Source organism: Bos indicus, chromosome 16 (genome assembly GCF_029378745.1).
Source record: "Bos indicus isolate NIAB-ARS_2022 breed Sahiwal x Tharparkar chromosome 16, NIAB-ARS_B.indTharparkar_mat_pri_1.0, whole genome shotgun sequence".
NCBI classification, from domain to species: domain Eukaryota; kingdom Metazoa; phylum Chordata; class Mammalia; order Artiodactyla; family Bovidae; genus Bos; species Bos indicus.
The window spans coordinates 61,035,896-61,061,694 of NC_091775.1; the positions used below are offsets into that span (position 1 = coordinate 61,035,896).

At 35.9% G+C, this 25,799-nt stretch overlaps 2 protein-coding genes across 7 annotated transcripts in view; one reads left to right on the forward strand and one right to left on the reverse strand.

Annotated features, from left to right (window-relative positions):
* The window catches only part of RALGPS2 (Ral GEF with PH domain and SH3 binding motif 2), a 167,074-nt gene that overhangs the window by 98,703 nt on the left and 42,572 nt on the right, over positions 1-25,799 (forward strand). The gene's annotated exons all lie outside the window — the stretch shown is intronic.
* On the reverse strand, positions 636-24,946 carry ANGPTL1 (angiopoietin like 1). The gene is made up of 5 exons (XM_019976327.2): positions 24,429-24,946; positions 18,546-19,391; positions 4,219-4,412; positions 2,811-3,081; positions 636-1,479 (listed from the first exon to the last, which is right to left on the reverse strand). The coding sequence occupies exons 1-5, from the start codon at positions 24,436-24,438 to the stop codon at positions 1,292-1,294; spliced, it is 1,509 nt and encodes a 502-aa protein (XP_019831886.2). The 5' UTR covers positions 24,439-24,946; the 3' UTR covers positions 636-1,291.

The window sequence follows — 25,799 nt, forward strand, 5'->3', positions numbered from 1 at the left end:
CAGAAGTTTTGAGATGTGGCAGAGCAGAAACATTGGACTTGATGTTGATGGATTAAAGTTGTGCAGATAATTATCTTCAGTTCTGCCTGGTTGAGCAAAAGTCTCAAGAGATTCCTCTAAAATTTTTAGTTCACAAATGAGTTAAGGGAAGATCTGCTCTAAGCAGAACATATTTTTAGAAGATAATTATTCTAGAAGATTGGTAGTAAAGTTGTTAGTTGCAAAGATGAGCTAAAGACACACACACTGGAATTAGCCATTTGGACTACTGAAACCCCTGTGGATTCCATCCTGAAACTGTTGAATCTCAGTATTGGAAAGATATCCAACAGCTCGTTGAAGATGTTTTAGTCCCACCCATCGGTATGCAGTAATGCTTGTAAAGCTGTCCAAACTTTCTGACTTGACTAGCAGATAAACTTTTTCTAAATAGTTAAGATCAGTAAATTAGGGAGGGAAAAGTATTAATAAATAAGCTTAGAGTTGTAATTCAGTTCTGTAAAACCATTGACTCACCAAATATTCTGCACGTTTGTAATATCAATGTTTTACTGATATAAAAACATAAAGTAGATTTTAGGAAATTTTGGTATTCATACGAAATCATATGAAGGTAACATTGAAAAATTAGTCTATTTCTGTTTCTATAAATTGGCCATTTAAATACTGTAAACATTATTTTTGTTTTTAAAAAATATGTATCTTGTGGATTTCTTCATTCTGAAATTGACATAAAATATATTGTCAAGAATTCAAGTTTAATCATTTCATGTGAAAGGCATAAACTCACTTTGAAATAACTTTTATTCAATGCAAATTGTTGGCAAAACTAGAGTTTTTTCTAATTTCCTGTCTATATTTTTTATAAATAAAATGTATGATGTTGCTGAAATCTTAAAATTATTTTTCCATTGGAAGTTACAGCATTCTCATAAAGGCTTTAAATAAATTGTTAAAGATCTTGACATGTATTGAATTTTGATTTAAAATAAAGCTAAAATTTGTTTTACGTTGTGACAAATAATTTACATTTTAGAAAACAAACTTTGGCTGTATTCAGTCAATAATATTTTTAAAATAACTTGGATTATAGATGCAGATAATCTTCTACAGTATATTAAGGGAAGATGAAACTATATTCATAAATCCCCTTTTATAGTTATAGTAAAAATTCACTTAAAAAACTATACCTGTAGAAATGAATTGTGCAAAATAATACACATGTAACATTTACATTTTTAAGAACTGAAAATTAGAGTTCTGTGTCATTTAAATTGGAGACTGCGTCTCTTCAGTCAATAGGCTTGATCAACATCTGAACTGCTCTCAAGGAGTATGAGCCACCTCGGTATTCGGCCCAAAATATCCCATCTTGGTACTTGCTTCTGTAATGGCCTCCTCTGTACCAGACTCCATTGAGATTCGAGTGTGCACAGGCATTGTACCACCATCCTCCTTTATGGAAGTGGGCGCAGTTTCCTTTGAGGAAAAAAAATACAGACATCAGAGTAAAAGTTTCTTCTAAGTGTGGTACTCTGTAAACCATCAAAAACCTACTCTACTTTGAGAACAGTTTGAGTTTTTCTTACTGATTTCAGTTAACCTTTATCTTCACAGTGGTGTTTTTTCATTTATCCTGTTACTGTTGCTTGAGTATCAACTACTTGAAAGATCACTTGAATTGCCTTTTTTATTTTGCTCTTTGCTTATTAGCACATGCTTTTTTTGTTGTTGTTGTGAGTGATTTTCTTTGCTGGGAGGCAGGGTAAATAAAATGCAAGTAGTGTTTGTATGTAAGAGAGAGAAATGGGAGAGATTGGGAGGGAAAAAGATATGGAGTTGCTGAAGAGAGTAAAGTTGGGTAAAATTGATTTTTAAAATAGCAAAAAAATCTATATCTAAAATAGTACTATTAACAAATCAAATGAGTTTCTGTAAATAAGGCATATATTATGGTCAAATCTGTCTTCCTTTTTCCTCTTTTGCCAGAGTGAAATAGAGACCTGTGTGCTGCTTGCCATAGAGCTCAATGTAAAAATAAATCAATTTTCAGGAGATATCGCTTTATCAGAGCCAGAAACCTAGGCTAAAAAGGCAAAAAGTGTGTGAAAATTAAATTAAAAATTACATTATGTGGATGACCTAATTGAGTCTTTCTAAAGAGAATATTTCTCCTCTGAATAAAGCTTTTCTGCAGTTCCTGTACCCCCTGCTGCAGTCATCTTGCTAGTCGTCTTTACCAAAAAGTGCCTTTACCCCATGTACCCAAATGACTCGCTTCCTTCACTCCCTTCAGGGCCTTGTTCAAATGTCACCTTTTTTGTCCAACCCACGGAAAATGGCACCCTCCCTGTTCCTTGTTCAGTTTTACTTTTCCTGAAGCACTTGCCACCACCTGAGAAATCATTTTGTTTACTTCCAGAAAGTAAGTTCCCAAAGGGCAGGAACTTTGTTCACTGCTGTGTTCTTCAGAGCCTACAACAGTGCCTACCACATGGTAGGTGTCCAGTGGATTTGTTAGCAGTTGTAGGCAGTTGCAAGTTTATTTCCAGATGACTATGTTTTGTTTCCCATCCCACCCCATCAGGTTAGAACAGCAAGACCTTGTTCACAGAGTTCACGCTTTGCGATTGCCTTAGAGAAGAGCTCCTAAAAAGCTGTTCCTTTTAGCAGGTTGTATTCCCTTTGACTGAGTCCAAAACAACTTTTCTGAAAAGACTTCAGTGGCATATACTTTATAACTGGGTTCTATTTAGTGCATAGAAAGTGGTGATCCTGCAAAGAAGACGCATCAGTTTTTTCTCACTCACCTGCATACATATCTTTATCTCTGTCCAGAGTGGTGAACTGTTTACCATTATGCCACATCATGGAATCCCCAGCATTCCCCTGGTAAGTCCCCAGACGCAGTCTATAGAATTCACTTTCCGGTTCCAGGCGGAAACTGCTATATTCTGCATAGACTTTTTTGTCACTCCAGTCTTCTAATTCAATCAATAACTTATAATTATCTTGATTGCTAAGCAAATAGATATTTTCCAGTCCAAGCCAATATTCTCCATCAATGTTTCCAAATCCTTTCTGTTATTAAACAAAGAACATGCATACATGAATGAGTGTAGAGATAGTAAGCGTTTTCTAGATGTTTTAAACACCTGATAGCTTAAAGATATTGACCATTTAAGTGTTAATGTAATCTTCCATTTTTGTAGATCACCTGTTCTACTGAAGTCCCACGTAATCACTTTGTTTTGTTTTGCTTTCTCTCAATTTGTCAGCATTTATTTGCACAACTAACTCCAAAGTCTACAAATAAGATAAAAGCAGAATTGAAATTATTCATAGAAACTAAAAATATTAACTAGTACACTACCCAGATCCTCGAAAAGCGTTCCTGATTTCTTTCATACTCATACAAAGAAACACATTTTTGTTCTAAAGGTATTGTCTCCACCATAGTCAAATAAATAATACATCTAACATTTTTTATGATACTCAGCAAAAATGGTAATATCTGTTTTAGAACAAATTATCTTCTTTAGCTCTATTAAAAATAAAATTAGTAAATGTAGGATGATAAAATAGTAATCTTCAAAGTCCTGTTGGAAAATTGTAGGTTAATGTTTGAAGAAAGTAACAAATTAACTATCCTATTTCCATAAATATTTGCCATCGCAAGTATGCAGCAGAATATGTTTGATAAACCTGATCTTAATGCTAAATGTATTTTCAAAGAGGTTGTGTTCTTTCACTTGTTACTTGTTTAGAAATGTATACAATTTCTCACATGGATATATTAATGTCTCATTATTATAAGCAATAATACAGAGTATAGGACTTCCAAAACATGACCTTTTTTCTAAGATTGTTTACCTCCGATTAAATACACTTGATAATGGGTGCAGATGTGGTCATGAACAAAAAAGCAGTTGTCTTCCTAGAAAATGAAATTAGGATCAATCTTTGCAAAGAATTAAATATATGTGTAAATCATCCAGACTGAAAGGGAACATTTTAAAGTACATCTTTAGTTTCCTTTTTACATTTTAATTTTGACTTGAAACCAAAGATGAGGATTGTCTTTTGGACAAATGCAGATAATGAAAAACATACGAAGAGCAATTTTTTAGCTGTGTATCTTATTTGTTGCATAGAATGACTATTCTTGCAAGAGCTGCTTTGTCTACATCTCCCCCCAGGGCTGAATCACTGATTTACCTTATAATTTTCCCAGTTTCTGAAGAAGTTGACAGAGCCATCTGTTCTTTTCTGAATAACAGTCCAACCACCAGGATCCAAACTGTTCTCACACCATAGTTGCATTGGTCCATTGCTGTTTTCAGGTTTGATCATATAAATCCCACTGACTGAATGTCCAGCGTCTTTTGCATGCTGACAATCTTTGTATGGTCCTGTAATTAAAATTTTGGTTTGGCTTTGATTGCCAGGAAACTTAATAGGAAAAGAGCCATATTAAAGTAGTTTTTAGTCAAGAGTCTTACTGTTGTATCTTTCTTTACAGATACCATTTTTAATGTATTGTGTACACAAACCTCTGAAAGCTAAAGAAACTAAATTTTTTTTAAAAAAGCATCTAAATAAAAGAATTACCCTCCCCGAGTCCCACTATCTAGAACATTAACTTGATTTTCCACTGTTCTTGCAAGTCTTTGTCCAAATACATCTATTTTTTGTGTTGTTATAATTCTGACACTTATAGAAAATTGTATTCTTTTTGTTTCAACAAACGTTTCCATGGGACTACAGCCTCCATTCTAGCACTTACAGTAACTGTACGACACAGTCTTTGATGTTGATATGTCATGCTTACCTCTGCCACTAGGCACTGAGGTTTCATCTGATTTTTGCTATTATAAGTAACACTATACATAGTGTCTTCTTTTTGACTTCATTTTTTCATACGTATGAAAATCTTGCAGGATTGATCTGCTAGATCAAAAGTGTGTGAACAGTTTTACAGTTTTTCATGGGGTCCAATTTATAGTTACCAAAATTTGATTTCAGTGGATCACACTAGTCCCTTGAGATACTCAGTGAAAATGGCATACCACGGTCAAGTAAGTTTTAGAACTGCTAAGTATTATATTACCCTTTCAGAAACACAGTATACATTCACATATGAAAGACTGAGAAGCCCTGAAATAAACCAGTCTCCCAAGCTTATGGAATCTTTTAAGTTTTTCCCTCATACAACAGTTCATATGAATACATTTCAGGAATGTTGGCAACATGCCTTTCTAAAGTGTTGTATCAATTTATATGACTAACAGTAATTTTCTTATTTAATCTACACAGTAACCTTCTGATAGTTTACAGATGTTCTGTAGATGAAACAGTTAACTGACTAGTCTTTAAACCCTAGACTTAAAGCCCACTTTTTTCTAATCCCAGAACCCATGCTCTGAACTGTTATGCTACAATTGTTCCCATGTTATCTCACAGTTGTATGAATTCACTCCCTATTTTTTAATCCACTGATAAGTTGTTCATATATTTTAAAATGACAGAACATTTTGTGAAATCGTTTGTAGGGTATCTGACTCTTGAACTTGTGATTTCCATATTTCTGATCTAAAGAAAGATAGCATCTAGTTTATTGAGCATTCTTCAGTTTCACCCTTCTCCAGTGTTTTGATGCTTTGAATTTTTTAATAAGCGTGTCAAAATATTAAGTGATTCAGAAATAAGAATTACCCTAAAGATCAACCCTAAGTTACCCTAAAGAACAACCAAATGAGTATAGAAATGTCAGTTGTCAAATTTTATATTTTACTAAAAATTAGTAAATTAGTTCTGGCATGTAGAATTTTTAGAAATTGTGTGAGAGTTTAGTGAAGTAAAATTCATACAAGAAAATCTGTACTGTAATGATAATAGGGTTGTTGAAATTTTGAGGAATGTGTTTTCTGTACGATGCCAAGTATGTACAAGGTCCCTTATGGGGCCTTATTGGGGTAGAATTAATCTCATTAAATAAATAGTTACACAGCTACAACATTAGAGGGTTTCTTAGAAACTGTAAACTCTTCCCTCTAGATTATCCTTAAGGATGGAGACTGTTTTTGTTTTTCTTCTGACTTCATGTCATCAGTGTTTGAACTATTAAGTTCAAACTTAATACTTTGTTAAGCAAATGAATCAGAGTTGCTTTCACATTTTGAATACAGGGAAATTGAAAACCACACGCAAAAAGAAGAGATGATCAATTTCTCTAGTCCATATTTTTATTGTGTTTCATTGATATTTCTCTGTTTCGGGTTTTTAAAAATTATAATGACTGTAAGCACTACTGATTGCTACTAAAAATTTATAGAAACTGGAAATACATAATGCTGCCTTTCTTGGGTTATATTTATTTTAAGTATTAAATTTCTTAGTTCTAGAGCTTCAATTAGATTATTTTTTATCATTTTTATTTCTCTTCTGAGATTCCAGTCTTGCATTTATTATGGACATAGTTTCCTTTAAGCTGTAATAACTACTTTAAAAATTCTTGTTCCTTCTATTTCTAGTTTGTTGAGAGCTGTTACCATGAATGGATTTAGGATTTTGTCAAGGCGTTTTATTTATCTACTGACATGATGATATGGTTTTTCTTTTTTATTTGTTAATATGATAAATTCTATTGATTGTATTTTTAGTGTTAAGCCAACCTTTTGTTCCTGGGATAACCTCAACTTGGTCATGTTATATTATTGTTTTTATATATAGCTCGATTTGTTAAATTTTTGTTAAGAATTTATGTTTTTATAGTTGTGAGGATATTGGTTAGATTGTGAAAACTCATAAATGGTTTCTTAAGCTAGGGAGGGCTCTTCTAAAAATAATGTTTTTCCTTTTCACACTAGCTGTAAATTAGATCACGTTCCATTTAAATGCAATGTGAATTATTTTTACCTATCTACCTTCTCAGTTATTGAATTTAAATTACAAAGTATTCATAGCCTTTAACACAGTGCTTAATAAAATAGTCATCATCAGTAACTTAGTTCCCTTTTCTTCTTTGTTGCTGACCTTTACACATAGTAGTAACTTATTTAATAATTTAAGTAGCTTGTGTAATAAATATGTTTGTTGTATTAAAAGATTTAATGTGGCTATTCAGAGTTGAATGTACACTCATTTCTATTATAGAAAAATAATGTATTCCTGAAAAACCTCATGTTCTGCAAAATCATGCACTAAAAATAACAGTTAATGTTAGCTCTTAGCATACTTTGTGTTCATCTGCAGTTATTTGTGGCACAGAACATTACTATGCTTGGATAAAATCCCATGTGAACCAATTTGACCACTTTGTTTCACTGTTATTCACCATTGTTTTTTTAACCAGTCATGTATGAGCTACTTCAGGTTACAGAAGCATGCAAGTCAAGTCAGAGAAGGGTAGAGAAGTTTAAATGAAGTATGATTTCCAGATCCAGTCTTAGATTATTTTGTGCAATGCATGGTAACGTGTTTTATTTATTTACTTGTGGGTGAGAGCTCTAGTTTTTATATCCAGTTTAACTGTGTATCTAGCTTAACTCACTTCAGTGCTCAAATATTTGTTGAATTAAACGATTCCTGGCAGCCACAGTGGTTTCCTTGGTTCTGTCTTTTCTGCATCTGCAATAGGCTGGAGACTGTGTTAGGCTCCAGGGATAGAGAAACAGCCACCGAGTCCAGGGGGAAGTGGGGAAAGAAGACTCCACTATATCCTGATGAGTCCTCCGATCGGCCGCAGGGCGCACAGGAAACCTGGCTGAGAACTAGCTAACCCAGACTTGTGGGGAAACCATGGTGTTGGCTCCATCTGCCGAGGCATGGAGAGAAGAGAGCTTGATGAACCAGGAGAGTTAGAAGTTCAGCATGAGATGTCTGTGGTGGAGGGTGGCTCTTAGAGCTCTTGAGGTCTGCTGCAGGGTTGAAATAGATGTCTTCAGTCTGAGAATGCAGTTGTCATAGTTGTTTACAAAATTAACCAGATTTTTTCTAAGTTGTCACTTTCAGAACAGTCAAGAATATCTGAGGAACACTGCTTTTAAAACTTGTATCAGTATTATAGTTAATGCACACATGAAGTGTTTTTGTTGCAGTACATACAAATCTCATTTCGTAAGTGTGCTTCTTCTGTGAATGTCATCTTTGTAAATGTTTGCTCTGTACTCATTTGAGTATAATTTTGACAGTTTACATTTTATATTCTACTATATATATTCACAAGTTGGACTTGCATTAGATTATTGGAATTGCTGTAAAACATTTATAAGCATCGTTTGGAGTCTTGACAGAATTTTTGTAGAATGCCATTTGTCTCTCTTCTGCTATTTAATAGGCCCTCAGATATTTAAGCAAATTGGGAAGTTCCTGGGTTTTCTAGATCCAGCTTTGATTTGATAAGATTTCAGTTTATGCAAATTTAAAATTATCTTCAAAACCCACTTTTTTGTAGTGAGCTTCATGTTTGCAGTTTGGATGCCTGTTATACTTGGTTGATATAAAGGCTTAGGAAAATGTGGTAGAAATTCTTTTCTGAGACATGTGGATAAAATTAGCAGTATTTGCAGCTATTTTTTTCCTCCTCAGTAAAGCTAATAAGTATCAGAATTTAGTGTTTGTTTATATTTATTTTTATAAATAAACCATTAACCTGTCTTAGCCCAGTGTATACTATTGATCTTGGCAGAAATATTTTCTCATTATTACTTGCATATCTTATTTATTTTCTGCTATGCGATTAGATTATAGATCATTCTTATATTAAATGTTTTACTGCTTTCTCTTTACCATAAAAAGTGCTTCCCAGGCATTCTTAAATGACTAGTAAAGAGGTACCAGCTTTATTTTTGAGAGGCCAGTTTCCCAGTTTAACTTGCTGGTTTGTGTAGTATCAGAAATTAATTTATCTATGATATGATTCAGGAATTTGTTATTAGTCGTTTACAGGTATAGACTAGGAGTACCTTTCTTCCAAAATAGGAATTTTATTACAACCTTTTGCTTACAACCTCTTAAAATTTTTTATTGGAGTATATATAGCTGATTTAGTGTTGTGTTAGTTTCAGGTATACAGCAAAGTGAATCAGTTATACATATACATATGTCCATTCTTTTTTTTTTTTAGATTATTTTCCCATATAGGTCATTACAGAGTACTGAGTAGAGTTCCCTGAGCCATACAGTAGATTCTTATTATTATCTATTTTATATATAGTAGTGTGTGTCTGTCAATCCCAGTCTCCCAATTTACCCCTCTCCCCCACTTTTCCCTCCTGCTAACCATAAGTTCGTTTTCTACATCAGTGACTTGCACTGAGTAATCTTGAAATAGTTGTTTTCTATGATGCAATTGGATTCTTCTCAAAGCGTGAAAATGGAATTCTGTACATTGAATCTGAAGTCTCTTTCTTCCTCAGTTTATTTGGTGATTAAAATTTGTATAAGACTAACAAAGTCCAGTTAATAGGTCTGATTCATCATAGAAAAATACCAAAAAAAAAAAAAAAGAAAGAAAGAAAAATACTGACCAGTCATGCCACATATTTCACAACATGTATTTTTTTATGAAGAACCCATGTTTTGAACAGAACAGTGTGTTGAAAAAGACAAGAAGATTTCATACTTTGAATAGCACCTTTACTGGAAGCCATCTTTATTTAACATACCTGTCCTCTTTCTATAAAGAAACTGTTTAATTACTTGAGAGGCAAATCCTTTTCTTTTTGTTGTTGAATTTCTCATTAATTTCCTTACTTTGTCCCAGTACCGTGTTTTTTGTGATAGAAGAAGTAGGACGAAAGGGATAACCAACTTAGAACTTTCAGATAACTGGTCAGCAAGTAAAATCTTTCGACAAGTAAATTTTTTAATTGGGTTGAGTTAAGTATAAGATAAATATATTTAGCATTTCCGGAATGGGAAATTTGAGGCAAATGCCTTCTAAAGTGATAATAGATTCTTTCTTGTAAAAATATGAATTACTTTGTTTATTAATCTATAAGCTTAAAATGCAGTTAGCAACCTGAGCTCTTATATTGAAGTTACTTAAGAATATACACGGCATCCGGTCCCATTACTTCATGGGAAATAGATGGGGAAACAGTGTCAGACTTTATTTTTTTGGGCTCCAAAATCACTGCAGATGGTGACTGCATCCATGAAATTAAAAGACACTTACTTCTTGTAAGGAAAGTTATGACCAACCTAGATAGCATATTCAAAAGCAGAGACATTACTTTGCCAACAAAGGTCTGTCTAGTCAAGGCTATGGTTTTTCCTGTGGTCATGTATGGATGTGAGAGTTGGACTGTGAAGAAGGCTGAGCGCCGAAGAATTGATGCTTTTGAACTGTGGTGTTGGAGAAGATTCTTGAGAGTCCCTTGGACTGCAAGGAGATCCAACCAGTCCATTCCAAAGGAGATCAGTCCTGGGATTTCTTTGGAAGGAATGATGCTAAAGCTGAAACTCCAGTACTTTGGCCACCTCATGCAAAGAGTTGACTCATTGGAAAAAATTCTGATGCTGGGAGGGATTGGGGGCAGGAGGAGAAGGGGGCGACATAGGATGAGATGGCTTGATGGCATCACTTGCTCGATGGACGTGAGTCTGAGTGAACTCCGGGAGTTGGTGATGGACAGGAAGGCCTGGCGTGCTGTGATTCATGGGGTCGCAAAGAGTCAGACACGACTGAGCGACTGAACTGAACTGAACTGAAGAATATACCAATTGTTTTTCATAACTGGTTAATAGAAGCGTACTTCAGCCCCTTTGCTCAACTAGTCGTCCTCGTTAATTTAGTTTTTGTTGGTTTAAATGTTAATATAAGTATTCCACTGAAACCAGCTGCATTTTTAAAATTTACTAATGGGAAGCATTATAAATAATTAAATTGAAAATTAGCTTATTACTTACTAAAAAGCATGTTTTTAGTTTCTAATGACTGTTTTTCAAACTTAACTTTATTAGATTGCCTTTTATATTCCCATACATGGCAAGGCATATATTGGAAATTACACTCCAAAAATATACGACAGGGATGGTCAGAGCATACACAAAGCTTATTTTCATTTGTATCACCTCATTTAATCATCACAACAAGCTCTTACAAAAGAAGCAACTGAGCCTCAGAAGAGCCTTGCCAGAATCCAGATTTCCTGGTATGCAGGTCTATTCTCTAACATACTATGAAGGAACTTTCTCAACTTCATTTACCTACAAGGAATGAACTTATAAATATGCCATCTGTAAAAGGAAAGTGTTTTCTTTTATTAAAGACTATCGCCAATGAACAACATTACCAGTTAAGAATTTTTTGATAGCAGTCTGCCAAATGTATAGTTACATTCCCAAACATTTTGTTTTTCAGGTAGAGGGAAAGTAATTTTTCTGGGGATTATTTATTGTAAATGAACAAAAATATTCTGTTTTTTGCCATAAGCTCATAGTAAGTTTATTCTCCTGAGGTGCACTTTTCTTATAACCATTTTAAATGAAAATATAAAATTGCCTGTCATTAAGATACCTTTTTAAAAATGCTGGTAAGATATATATAACATAAAATGTACCAGCTTAACCATCTTTAAGTATACAGTTGAGTGGCATTAGTACATTTTCATTACTATACAATTAATCTCCATAGCTCTTTTCCTCTTGGAAAACTAAAACTCTGTATGCATTAAATAACAACTCAGCATCGTCCCCTCCCCCAGCCCCTGGCAGCCACCATTCTACTCTCTGTCTCTCTGAATTTACTGTAGATACCTCACATATATGTAGAATAATTGTATAGTATTTGACTTTCTGTGATTGGCTAGGACACTTTTTAAATATACATACACGTTATTCATTTAAAGGGTTTAGAATGACCATGTACCTACATGTAGAGGGCAGTAATATGAAATTCTTGGTGCCAGGAGCATATGTGAGTTCAGCAATAGACATCCATGTTTGCCCTTTTTGTTCAAGTACCCAAACAGCTGACATATTTTCCAGTCTGACATAGGAATAATATGAACAAAGATTTTAGCACATTACATATAAAGAAAAAATAGCAAGTCTGTTGTTGCTTGTTGTAGTTTATATTTGATAAGAATCACAGAATACTAGAACTAGAAAGAGGTTTTAGAGTCTTCCAGTCCCACCAGTACTTGTACAAATGAGAAAAACAGGCAAAGTGACTTACCCAGGGTCAATAACAAAGAAAACAAGTTTCCTTAATTCTGTGCAGTTTCCCTTGTAGCTAATTAATGTCCTTGAGTTTCAGAGACCAACAGTTACAGAAAAAAATAAAAAGTTAATGTTTGCTTAGAACAACAAATATATAATGAATAACAGAAGAAGTTATGCCCGTGCTTCATTTTTACATTAAGGATTGGTTTATTTGGGATATATACACCATTATTTCTTTTAAAGCAAGTCTGTTTAATGGGACCTTTGATATGCTAAATCCTTAGCATGAGATTTAACTCTCTAATACTGGATTTTTTGGCACTGCAGCTCAGTGTCTAGTAAAACCTAGAGCTGATGTGTCTCATTTCCCATAGGCATGCTTAGTGTGTCATTGTCTGAATATGTGAATTATCATTTCTTCCAGAACTGGCGATAACCATCAAATTAAGATACTCCATGGCAGTCATCCCCATATTTATGTGACTATACATCCCATCAGTTAAAAAAAAAAAATTCACACACTTCAGTTATGTTTATTTATAAATTATATGTAAAAATTACTGATAAATTATATACATTAAAGGCTTAGACAAGACATCTATTTTTAAGAGAATATAAAAAAGTTTTTTCTTTCTTTATATGTCCAGGTGATCATTCCATCCACATCATTCCCTTGAAAATCAGAGGGCATGGAGATCTTAATAATGATCATCATTTGCCCAATTTACTGGTTCACTAGCCTCTTGTTTCTGACAGTTACAACATAAAATGAATGACTGCAGTAGAGTAGAATGTGTTAAAGTACTTTCATGAAGGTCTTTGGAATGACAGTTTTAAGAAGCTCTATAAAAATATAATATCAAGTTAATCAGCATTTATTTAGCATCTGCAAAGGACACAATATCCACCTACCACGAAGGAGCTTACACTATAGACTGAAGGCATTTTATGTATGTGTGTATACATAAGTACTGTGTGTACATGTGAAGATACCTGATAATTCAGCAGTGAATATAAGAAATATCGTGTCTTTGTTATAGAGTGTAGAGACATTCGTGTAGGAACAATCACTTCAAGCCTGGGGAAGTCAAAGAGGCTCTCAAAGAGGCTTCAAGGAGGACTCACTTTTGTATTGTATAATACTGTAGTCTGAGCCTTACAATTTGAATTAGGGAGAATGCATGGGAAATATTTAGAAGACAATGAGTTGATTTATTTTATTGAAGCAGATGGTTTTTGTGAAAGAAATCAATAGAAGGAAAGCTAAAGAAGTGGGGTTGATTCTTTTGAGGAGGATATTAATCTTCCCCAGGCTAAGCAAACTGGATGTTTTCTGTTTGTAGTAAGGACCTGCTGGGCAGGTGTGTGTTGTGATCAGGATGGAAATTTGAGGCAGATCTGTTGGCAGTGTAGAATATATTTTGGTGGAAAGAGAAAATGGAGTTAAAGAGATCAGTTGGCAAGCTGTTTTACAATTCTCAGTAAGAATAATGTTTGAGTGCCAGGTCCATGGTTCTAATGGCTCCTCATGTGTGGTAAATACTGTTGTTATCCCCACTTTACAGATGAGGAACAGACACAGAGCAACCCTTTCCACCCAGCTAAGGTCACCCAGCTAGTAATCCAGGACGTTTTTGTCCACTCTCTGCTTTCACAGATAATGTGGATCTAAGTTAGAGTTCCGGTTCTGAACAGAAATGAGGGACACATCCATGAAAGACTGAAAAGCAGCACAGATACAACTCAGTTGACTCCATGCATGGGACAGGAGGGAAGAGTCAAAGATGAGCCAAACAGATTCTGAAATGGGTGGTAAAATACACCAAAATAGAGAAGTCAGAATCCATTTACCTATCAGTTTCATTTACAGAAATTTATTTCCTAAGAGTGTAATTTTAAGGATAGAAATGGTATGGACCTAACAGAAGCAGAAGATATTAAGAAGAGGTGGCAAGAATACACAGAAGAACTGTACAAAAAAGATCTTCACAACCCAGATAATCACGATAGTGTGATCACTCACCTAGAGCCAGACATCCTAGAATGTGAAGTCAAGTGGGCCTTAGAAAGCATCACTACGAACAAAGCTAGTGGAGGTGATGGGATTCCAGTGGAGCTATTTCATATCCTGAAAGATGATGCTGTGAAAGTGCTGCACTCAGTATGCCAGCAAATTTGGAAAACTCAGCAGTGGCCACAGGACTGGAAAAGGTCAGTTTTCATTCCAATCCCAAAGAAAGGCAATGCCAAAGAATGCTCAAACTACCGCACAATTGCACTCATCTCACACGCTAGTAAAGTAATGCTCAAAATTCTCCAAACCAGGCTTCAGCAATACGTGAACTGTGAAATTCCAGGTGTTCAAGCTGGTTTTAGAAAAGGCAGAGGAGCCAGAGATCAAATTGCCAACATCCGCTGGATCATGGAAAAAGGAAGAGAGTTCCAGAAAAACATCTATTTCTGCTTTATTGACTATGCCAAAGCCTTTGACTGTGTGCATCACAATAAACTGTGGAAAATTCTGAAAGAGATGGGAATACCAGACCACCTGACCTCTTGAGAAACCTATATGCAGGTCAGGAAACAACAGTTAGAACTGGACATGGAACAACAGACTGGTTCCAAATAGGAAAAGGAGTACGTCAAGGCTGTATATTGTCACCCTGCTTATTTAACTTCTATGCAGAGTACATCATGAGAAACGCTGGACTGGAAGAAGCACAAGCTGGAATCAAGATTGCCAGGAGAAATATCAATAACCTCAGATATGCAGAAATATCAATAACCTCAGATATGCAGATGACACCACCCTTATGGCAGAAAATGAAGAGGAACTGGAAAGCCTCTTGATGAAAGTGAAAGAAGAGAGGGAAAAAGTTGGCTTAAAGCTCAACATTCAGAAAACGAAGATCATGGCATCTGGTCCCATCACTTCATGGGAAATAGATGGGAAACAGTGGAAACAGTGTCAGACTTTATTTTGGGGGGCTCCAAAATCACTGCAGGTGGTGATTGCAGCCATGAAATTAAAAGACGCTTACTCCTTGGAAGAAAAGTTATGACCAACCTAGATAGCATATTGAAAAGCAGAGACATTACTTTGCCAACAAAGGCCCGTCTAGTCAAGGCTATAGTTTTTCCATTGGTCATGTATGGATGTGAAAGTTGGACTGTGAAGAAGGCTGAGCACCGAAGAATTGATGCTTTTGAACTGTGGTGTTGGAGAAGACCCTTGAGAGTCCCTTGGACTGCAAGGAGATCCAACCAGTCCATTCTGAAGGAGATCAGTCCTGGGTGTTCGTTGGAAGGACTGATGCTGAAGTTGAAACTCCAATACTTTGGCCACCTCATGCGAAGAGTTGACTCATTGGAAAAAACCCTGATGCAGGAAGGGATTGGGGGCAGGAGGAGAAGGGGATGACAGAGGATGAGATGTCTGGATGGCATCACCAACTCGATGGACATGAGTTTGGGTAAACTCCTGGAGTTGGTGATGGACAGGGAGGGCTGGCGTGCTGCAATTCATGGGGTCACAAAGAGTTAGACATGACTGAGCGACTGATCTGAACTGAACTGAAGAGTATAATTATAGAGGGGAAAAAAGAACAAGGTTAATTTTTAAAGTTTATGGGGGGAGCGGGGGAGAAAGACCTGAAGATTATTACCAAAGTGTTTTCAGAAAGTGAAAATGAAAAGTGAAGTCACTCAGTCGTGTCCGACTCTCAGTGACCCCATGGACTGTAGCCTACCAGGCTCCTCTGTCCATGGGGTTTTCCAGGCAAGACTACTGGAGTGGGCTGCTATTTCTTTCTCCAGGGGATCTTCCCAACCCAGGGATTGAACCCGGGTCTCCCACACTGCAGACACGCGCTTTACCATCTGAGCCACCAAGGAAGCCCATATAAATAGGTTCTCATCTCTAGCTTCTGACCAGAGCTCCAAAATTTCTGTAATTTCTTAAAAGATAAATGTACTAAGGGCATCTTATGCTCTAATGTACACTCCTATTACTACTAGTAACTATAAAGTAGTTCCTCAGAAGTAAACTATTACTGTAGTTTACTTCTGAGTATTTGGATATTCCAGAAGCATTTTTAAAAGTTTGTTAGTATTTTCTAGATTTTCCTCAGTAATTATTGTTTTTACAATAATAATTGACTTATTTCTTAAAGCAGAATGCTAGTTCAGGGAAAGATTGTTTTAGGGTCTAGTTATTAATTTACGTATTCATTCCTCAAGCATGTATTGTAGTGCTTACAATATGCGGAATACAACAGCCACACCTAATCCTGGCTAGATGTTTGAGATAGATAAATGAAAAGACAGTTTACTTTCTTCCAGAAATGTTCAGTCTAACAGGGAGACAGACATGCAGACAAATAACTTCAGTGTAATGGAAAAAAACATGTTCAAGGCATTGTCAGCAGTTTGGGGAGGGAGACTTCTAGATACATTTGTTTGAATCTGAGTAGGTATAACAGTTAAGACACTATTTTAGCTAAGCCTTGAAATCTACCAGGTTGGACAGATAAGCTGAAAGAAGGCATTTCAGTAGAGGAAGCAGCAGCATGTGAGATAATGATCCAGGTGCAAACATCCAGCTTTGGTTAGAATCAGGAGGCGAGCTCCATGCCGGAGTTATCTGAGCAGTGGTGAAGCTTGTAGCCTTGAAGGAGTGTGAGACCTCTAATAAAACAGAACATCTTCGAGAAAGCCTTTAAGTCATAGGAGAAGGAAGAAGATGCCAGTGAAGGACCTAGAGAAGTAGGAAGAGTTAGAGTATTATCATCTGGATACCCAAGAAAGCAGAGATGTGTGAATGGTCAGTGATGTCCCCTGCTACAGAAAGACACGAGCACTTTGCAATGTACATACTTTCAGTCTTTTGTCTTTTTTCTGTTTTTTGTTTTTTTAATTATTTCTTAGTCTACATGCAGTCTTTTGTCCTCCCTTTTCAATAAGTGAATAAACTACAATTAATTTTTTTCTTTCTTTCTTTTTTTTTTTTTTTTTAACTTTTGGGCCTTTGGGTCTTTCCCTTTAAGAAAACAAGTCAATTTGTAAAAAATTCAGGAGAATATAGCTTACGAGAAATTGGATGTATGTGTAAAATAAATGTATTCAGAACGTTAACAGTGAGCTTACTAGACGGAAACAAAGATGACTTATTCATCTTTTTGTGGCAGACACCTTGATCAGTGACTGATAATGAATGAAAGGAGGAAGGGATGGAATTAGAGGTAGAGATACTAGGATCAATCCTCAGGATTTTTGTGGATTGAAGACTTACTTATATTTACATGGTTACAGGGTATTTTAGCTTTGAAAAATAGGTGAGGTGGATACCTTTTCATGGGCTTTCCTGGTGGCTCAGATAGTAAAGAATCCTGCTGAAATGCAGGAAACCTGGGTTCGATCCCTGGGTTGGGAAGATCCCCTGGAGGAGGGCAGAGCAACCCACTCCAGTATTCTTGGCTGGAGAACCCTCATGGACAGAGAAGCCTGGCGGGCTACAGTGCATGGGGTCACAAAGAACTGGACTAAGCTGAGTGACTAAGCACAGCATACTTTTTCTTCTTCTTGAGACTGAGAGCAAGAAGCCTGGGTTTTATGCAAATGTTTTCAAGACAGGAAAGCACAAGGAACCTAGTACTAAGTATCTCAGCACAGCAGCAGAAGGTGGTGCATGTGCTGAGAGTGGAGCTAGGAGGAGGTTAATGCTAAGCTTCGGGAGATACTGTTGTTGTTTAGTTGCTAGGTCGTGTCTGACACTTGGTGATCCCGTAGACGGTAGCCTGCCAGGCTTCTCTGTCCATGGGATTTCCCAAGCAAGAATACTAGAGTGGGTTGTCATTGCCTTCTCCAGAGGATCCTCCTGATCCAAAGATTGAACCCACTTCTCTTGCATTGACAGGTGGGTTCTTTACCTCTGAGCCACCAGGGTAACTTTAGGAGAGTGAAAACTAATTGTTACACATTCCTTCTGAGGAAGATAATGATGAGAAGAACAGCAAGAGGTAAATGAAAGGGATGTTTAGCAAATGTGAGGACCTAGCTGGAGACAGGTAGGATGGCATAGAGGTTAGGAGTGGATTGTGGACTCATTCCTGTCTCAGTGCAAATAATTTAGATTATAAGAATTTGGATGAATGACTACTTTTCCCACAAAGTATACTGTTTCTAGAAACTGTTAAGACTGAGAGATGTATTTAAGAACAGTTTCAGGTTAATAGAAAACAAAATCAGAAAATTTAATATTCATGTAAAATTACATCACCAAAATGAAGGATAGGCATGTATTATGAGCATTATTTCATAAACCATAAAACATATTGACCTTGTACTTCCATTTTTAGCAGTAAGAGGTAACTCACCTTCATTGATGAAAGTTACCGGTGGTATCTTGAGAGGGCTTTTGGTGGGAGAAGTAACCAGATCCGGTGGCGGCATTAAATCTCTGGGATAGCCTGGATCCCTCTGTATCTCATTGCCTCCCAGCAGACCAGGAGTGTACTGATGACTGTTAGGGATGTGCTGTGGCACGACCTGGACGAGAGGAGGAGACACATGGGGGTCCTGTCGAGAAAATATCCTCAAGCACTGTTCTTCCAACAAAGTGATCATCACAGACTGGTTATTGACCAGATCAGTCAAGGAAGCGTATTTCACCTCCAGTTCCCTGTACCTTGTTGCCATCTTCAACATTTCTGTGGTGACATTGAGGATTTTATTTTCCAACTGGGAAAGTTCAAGTGAATTATCCCTCTTTCGGATAATCTCATGCAGCAGTTGCATATAGAGCTGAGTGACTCGAGAGTTCATGTTACGGCTTTCTTTCCTCAGCAGCTTTACCTCATTGACAATGTTTCCATCCACGTCCACCACCAACTGCAGGACGTCTATCTCCCGCTTCTGCTTGGAGAGCACATCCTTTAGGTTCTCAAGATCCATCCTGGTGATCATGTCTTTAATGGTACCTGCATCTTGCCCTTTGGTATTGACACATATTGGCCCTGTTATTTTTTGTTCAGGTACCAGAAATGTGTATGAACATTTCTTTGCATCCTCTTTACCATCTGTGGCGCGAGGGTATCTCCTCTGGGTTATTTTTTTAATTTTGAACTGTCCTCCTCTGCCATGTCCAATGCCCATTAGTAGGAAGAATAGCACACTTAGGGTCCAGATAAAAGCCTTCATTTTGAAATGAGGTTGTATGCTATCTTTAAAAAAGAAAAAGCAAACCAATGAAGGGAAGAAGTAGAAAATAATTAATATTAATCTACTTTTTAAGTCAGAAATCTAAAAAAGTAAGGGAAAAACTGAATATCTATTGGTGTTAATAAATGGGGCCAGAATTAAAGTTATTAATTTTTAAATTCCATATTAAGTGCCTTCCTATTTGTTTAAAAATTAGGTTTCAGAGAAGAGCTTTCCAACTACCATCTTAGGTAATGCATTTTGTTCCCCAGCTCAGTGAGCAGATCTTGGTGCCCCTGTGTTGAGGCATATGGTTAGATGCTCTTGGGGCTTTTGAGACCCTAGTAAGACACTTCTCCTACCTTTAAAAAGCTCACTTGTTGTCTTAAGGCTGGGAAAATGGTACACAATGCCTGTAAAAAATTAATTACAACATTCTTCTCTAACTAGTGTGAAAGTTGCTGGTCAGTGTTTTTTCTTTATATTGTATGTTTTGAATTAATTTGACCTTCTCTAATAAGTATCTGTTTTATCTGTCAAATTAAAGAAACATTTTTAGACAAAATGTAAAACCAGAATGTTTTAGCATAGTAGTTTTTGCTTGTTTCATAGTATGTCCTTTTGGTATTGGTGACAAGTTTGAGAATGATAGCATGCTCACTGTGGGTAATCGTGTTTCCTAAATCATATTCCTATATATGCTCTAAGTTTATATATGATTCAGCAGGTTCATTCTTCTAAGAGAAGTTCTACTGAACTGCATTTTTGTAAAATATTAATAACTTTTTATAACCATTACCAAGGAAAGAAACTCAACTGTAGTTGAATCTGATTAGTGAAAAGTGCCTGTTTAACAACCATCTCATATCATCTAAGACTTCTCTGCTCCCATGGGCATGTTGAAGGCCAAGGCCACACAAGTAGGTAATATTAGAGCCAGGTCTAGAATCCAGGTTCCCTGGCTCTTTAGTCAGTGTTTCTAGCAGTGGCACATAGGCTGAAATGTGTGCTTGGAATGTTGCACTTCTGCTGTGAAAGATAAATGCTTATTTTTTTATGGTATAATCGATAGAAACACTCTAGAAAACAGTAAAACTAGTTCCAGGAAGCAAAACTGCTTCCTTTCTCTTTCATTACCTCCCTGCAGAGCAGTAGCGGTTAGAATGAATAGGATGTATCATCCTGTCGTCAGTATAGCCCACCGTGCTGCAGGATAGCCCACCTTCCTCTCTTATAAACTTCTTGTGTGCTGTTTTTGAAGGATGGCAGTGGATATACCAAGAACTTTTCTATCCCATTTTCCACCCAATTGTTTTTTGATTTGGGAAGCCAGGTCCCAAATGATTTATGATGCTACTAATAAATAGCAATGCAGCAGTAACAGTGGGTCATTTTTATTGGGCGTGCCAGGCATTGTTTAAGCCTTTTACATGCATTAAATGATTTTACCACAGCCCTCTGAGGTAGGTTATTACTATCCTCATTTTCAAATGAAAAAACCTGGCATCCAGATGTTAAGTATCAGTACCTCACCCAGAGGCACACTGCTTTCTAAGACATGGAGCCAGAATTTGAACCCAAGCAGAAGACTCCAGGGTTCATGTTTTTCATTAACAACTGTATCATATGGCAACATATTCTGTCCTTTTTTCTATCACCAACACTATAACAATCCTTTATATTTATGTAGTGCTTAACTCATATTAACTGTTTGCATTCACAGCAGCACTGGGATGTAAACATACACCATTTTGCAGAGAATAAGCCTGGAGAAGCTGAAACACTTAGATGGGATTCAGATCTTCTACTCTTACCTCTCTAGACCTGTGACTTTTATCCTACTCGGGTCATAACTGCAGAGGAATCTTAACTTTGTGTTCCTTGTCTTTCACAGTCTCTTCCTGGTTTGTATCTCTTTACATTGACCCCTTACTTAATTATGCACGAGTACTTGTGGATCAGTTTTATATCCCAAGCTTTTCTGCTGCCATTCCTTTCCCTCCATATGTATTCTATCAGTTGATAGTAACATGTCTGACTTGATTATGAATCCTCCTAAAATTAAAGGTTGTATCAATAAAATATGGACTCTTCAACTAGAGTCATAAAGATGGGCTTCCCCTTTATAACAGGCTTCCCTCATAAAGATGACTACTACTTTCTAAAACCATGTCTACTTCAGTGTTTTCAAATGAGTAAGGTTTGCAAACTGGAGTGATAATGAAAATAAAGCAAAGAATGGATGGAGTGCAGGGAATTCTTTTTCCTTTATTAACGTAAGATAGGAGGGATGAGCATAATAATATTCCATATCTGTGTCCGAGGCCTTCTGTTTGCTGACAGATAGCCGGAAGCACACTTGGATGAGTACTTTTCATTTTTTGTTTTCATCCTTTGCCTTCTGACATCAGTTGAAAATTTAGACCAAGTTTCATTTATTTTATTTAAAAAGGGCTTTAGTTACTATATTGGAGTTACCTGTACCAAAAACCAGTAAAATGTTTCTTGTTATACTTGCAGATTCATGGGATTTAGATATGGTTTATTTTTAAAACTGCAGACAGTAAAATAGAAGCCATCAGCCTCCTGGGTAAACGTACAGCGTTTCTCCTGTAGTTAATGCAGCCCTTGTTCAGATGCACTCATTTCTTTCATTTCAGTAATGGAATGGAAACTCTTAGATCATAGAAAATCATTTTATCTAAGTAATCTACTATGAAAAAAGCTACCAAAACAAGGAAAATTCAGAAAGTACCGTGAAACTTCAAAACATGTAGACTTTTCTGAGCAGTGTTCTGATTGAAGGTCTTACATTCCTACCAGACACAGATTTGTATAGAACTGAGAAGCATATAATCCAACTCTGTTGGAACTTTGTATCGGTGTTGTTATGGAAGAACAAAAATGTGAAAATACAAATCTAAATTAAAATAGCCATAGCTTCCTTTTGCTGTATTCTGCCTTGGCTCTTTGTGGGTTCCTGTACAATTAAATCATACGGTGAATCACCATCTACGATAAGAGAATCTGACCTAGGATTAACATTTAAAGGGGACAACAGAAAGTTTATTTAAAAAAAAAATAAATACAATTTCCTTATCCTTTACAAAAGTCATGATTTCGTTGTCACCTAAAGCTGAATAAGGAGCCACATTTCTTAAGTAGTAGACTAGCTACGTCATGAGTAAAGAATGAGTTTTTAGAATACATTTACTGTTACCTTTTATGAAAACATTCTCTCATTTAATATTTTCCCACATATGTTCAGTTTTAAAAGTGAAAGATCCATAAATCTGTGTTACCTCATAAAACCTTTCTGTATATGTTAAAATTTTCCTAGGCCCCACGAGAATGTTGTAAATTAGTTACAGTATACTTAAGTTTAAATCTATGTCTGCTTGGTTGTTTTTAGGGGGGAAAAAAAAGCCTTCCATGCTTTGAGTTAATTTTATTGGTACTATTTCTCTTCACAGTTGCTACATTGCCAGTTAGTAGGGAGAAGAAATGAAAGCAAAGATTTGACTTCCTTTCAGATGGTAAACGCGTAGAGGCATTTAACTGGCAGTGTCATGCCCTGAAAACAGCATGAGGCAATGAAATTAAATTTATGAAGCACTGAAGATACTGTAGATAAAGAACTTCTAGATTGTGAATTATGTTCTGGGAAGAGCCTCAAGAACGATTTCATCCCCTGGAGATGTTTAAGAAAGGGATAAATAGTTATCTGGGTTTCAGATTAAATGCTTGCTTAAGGCTTCCATAAGAACCAAGGTTTAATTGAAGTCCTGTACTTTGCATAGCGGCAACAACAGAAAAGAAAGGGATGACATATTTCTGATTCAGTATTTCTTGGAAATTTTATCAGAATTTCTTATAAAATATGTTTAACAGAGATTGTCCCAGTATTTAGAGTTTTGAATCTTTAAGAAAAGGACATGAAAGTGAAGTTGAGGAAATCTTACTTAGCTTTACCATTTTTTTGCTTGTTGAAGATTCTTACCTTGAATTTCTTTGGTTTTTTAAAAGGACAGAGAACCCCCAAATCATAGCAAACTTAAGTGTCTTTGGTTTTAAAGCTCATTGTTGGTAACTAGTAATTTTATTTTTAGTCTAGTAACAAAATTAAACAAAGCTCCTAGATAGAATATTTAAAGAATTGTGTTCGTTGACCAAAATTGTATTTGTCTAAAAGTATTACATACTTTTGGTCTTTGAATTATGTATGTAAGTAATTGTGTCTTCTGGGTCCTTACTTTCTATTGTTAACGCGGGCCACTTATGCAGTGCTTCTGTCACATTGTATTCCTTCTTAACTATGCTCTGTAAGATTTTAGGACTACTTAATGTATCCATCGCTTTGGTTTGTCACATAATTCCGGTTGTAGCAGTTTTAATTTTTGTTACCCAAGTTAAAGTACTGTTACATATAAACTTAGAAACTACTTAAAAGTTTGAGTTTTAGCAAGAAATACCATAGACTTATTTTAAAACTCTTATATTTAGGATTACTAAATACTAGGTTATATTTGGTTATGCTGTGATTGGGGTATCGTTGCAAAGCCTTGCAGTTAATTTGATGTTTTCTTAATTGTGTTTGTAGCTTTACTTTAAGATATTTTAACAGGACATGTAAATCATTAGCACACACACTGTAGCTGCAAAGACAAACTAATCATGTTTACAACTATTTAGTTTGTATCCTTTTGTTTTTATCATTGTGCAATAAATCTTATACTTTTAACGTTAATTGTTAAAATTTCTAATGTCACTAAAGCACTTGTTTTTTGAAATGCAGAATGTATGTACATCAATCTATAAACATACACACTAAATACCATTAAATTGAACTTCAAATAAATCATTAATCATCACAAAGTATGTAATGACCAGTTTTATCTAAAGTTGCAAAACAAAACCTTTTCCAGACAAGCAAATTGTAGTATGTTCCAAAAGTCTTTGATTAATAAGAGATTTTGACATTTCTACTACAAATATAAAACAATTATACATTTCAGCATACATAGAATTTTAAAATAAAAGTAAAAGAAATATTAAAATACCTTTTTGCATCTGTTGATAAAGCAAGCCCAGAAACTTGCTGCTCTTACTCTTGCTTTTAAAAATCAGAGTAGACGTTTGTTCGTCTGTGACTTTAATGGCAACTGCATTTTTGTTTTGGACCGTTGAATCCAAGCTGTAATAAGGAGCTTCTTTCTTCTTACAGCACTAATCAATTGAATTTGACAAGCCACCTATGTAATTTTAAGTAGTAGAGTGGAAGTTCCTGGTCTGCGGGCTGTCTTTAATCCAGCAGAGAAAGCATTGTGGCTTTGCTCTGTCTGCCACATGGAGAAATGCAGTAAAACCAGCTGCAGCTGACCCAGATTGTATATACAGTACCCTCGAATAGTGATTCCCTCTCTTTCTCAGGAGACTCGAGTTCAGCCCACATATTACGTCACCAAAAATTTGCTGGAGACTAGGGGGGAAAAATCTCCTTAGGATTTCCTCTCTGTTGCCTTAAATAGGGGTGGGGGTAGTGGCATCAGCAGGAGGTTGAACGCCTGCAAACAAGGAGAGACTGTGTGCAGGTTGAAGGAAGGGCACCATCTGGAAACAAACTATCATAGTTTAGCGGGCAATTATAAAACAAACATGTGAGTCTGCTGCAGAGATCTTTTAAGTTGAATACTGAAAAAATAGTACTCAACTTCACTTAGAAGTAGTTGCAGGCTGATGAGTTTGTTTTTTTATTACAAAGCTTAGGAGTGAGACTCTGTTCTAAAGAGGCAGCCTCCTAATTAGCCTCCCAATCCTAATTAATAGAATACTCTTTACAGCCTCGAAGAATTTTTAAACATTTTACTAAATTTGCCCATTTTAGAAGGTTTTGAAGTTGTAAAAAAAAAAAAAAAAAAACCTGGTGTGTATTTCTAAGATAAAACTGCTCATTATATATAATTATCAAAAATAATTGAAAAGCTAGGTATAAAATTCTCTCAGAAATTTAATATTTCTTAAATTCTAATGTTATATAACTAAATTCTGATGTTACATAATGTCACTTCCTCCTAGTCTGCAACATGACCCCACTTGTCTGAATACAGTTATTCTTATTAGTTTATGTTGTGATTTAAAAGCAAACATAACCCTGGCCTGAGTCTTAGGGGAAAGAGAGAGTTCTGAGCCCCCCATTGGCTGTGGGAACTTAGACAAGTCACTTTACTACCTCTGACCCAATTCTTCTGCTATGAAATTAGGGAGCTGCTTAGAGAATTAGTAATTGTCAGGTACCAACTATGCCTTTTTATTTCTTTAAATCAAGAATGTTAATTAACTCAGTGGCTGAGGAGACACAGATTTAGACATCTTAGGTAATTTGGCTTAGGACTTCAGTACTAAGCTGTAGCACTGGGATTTGACTCTGACTC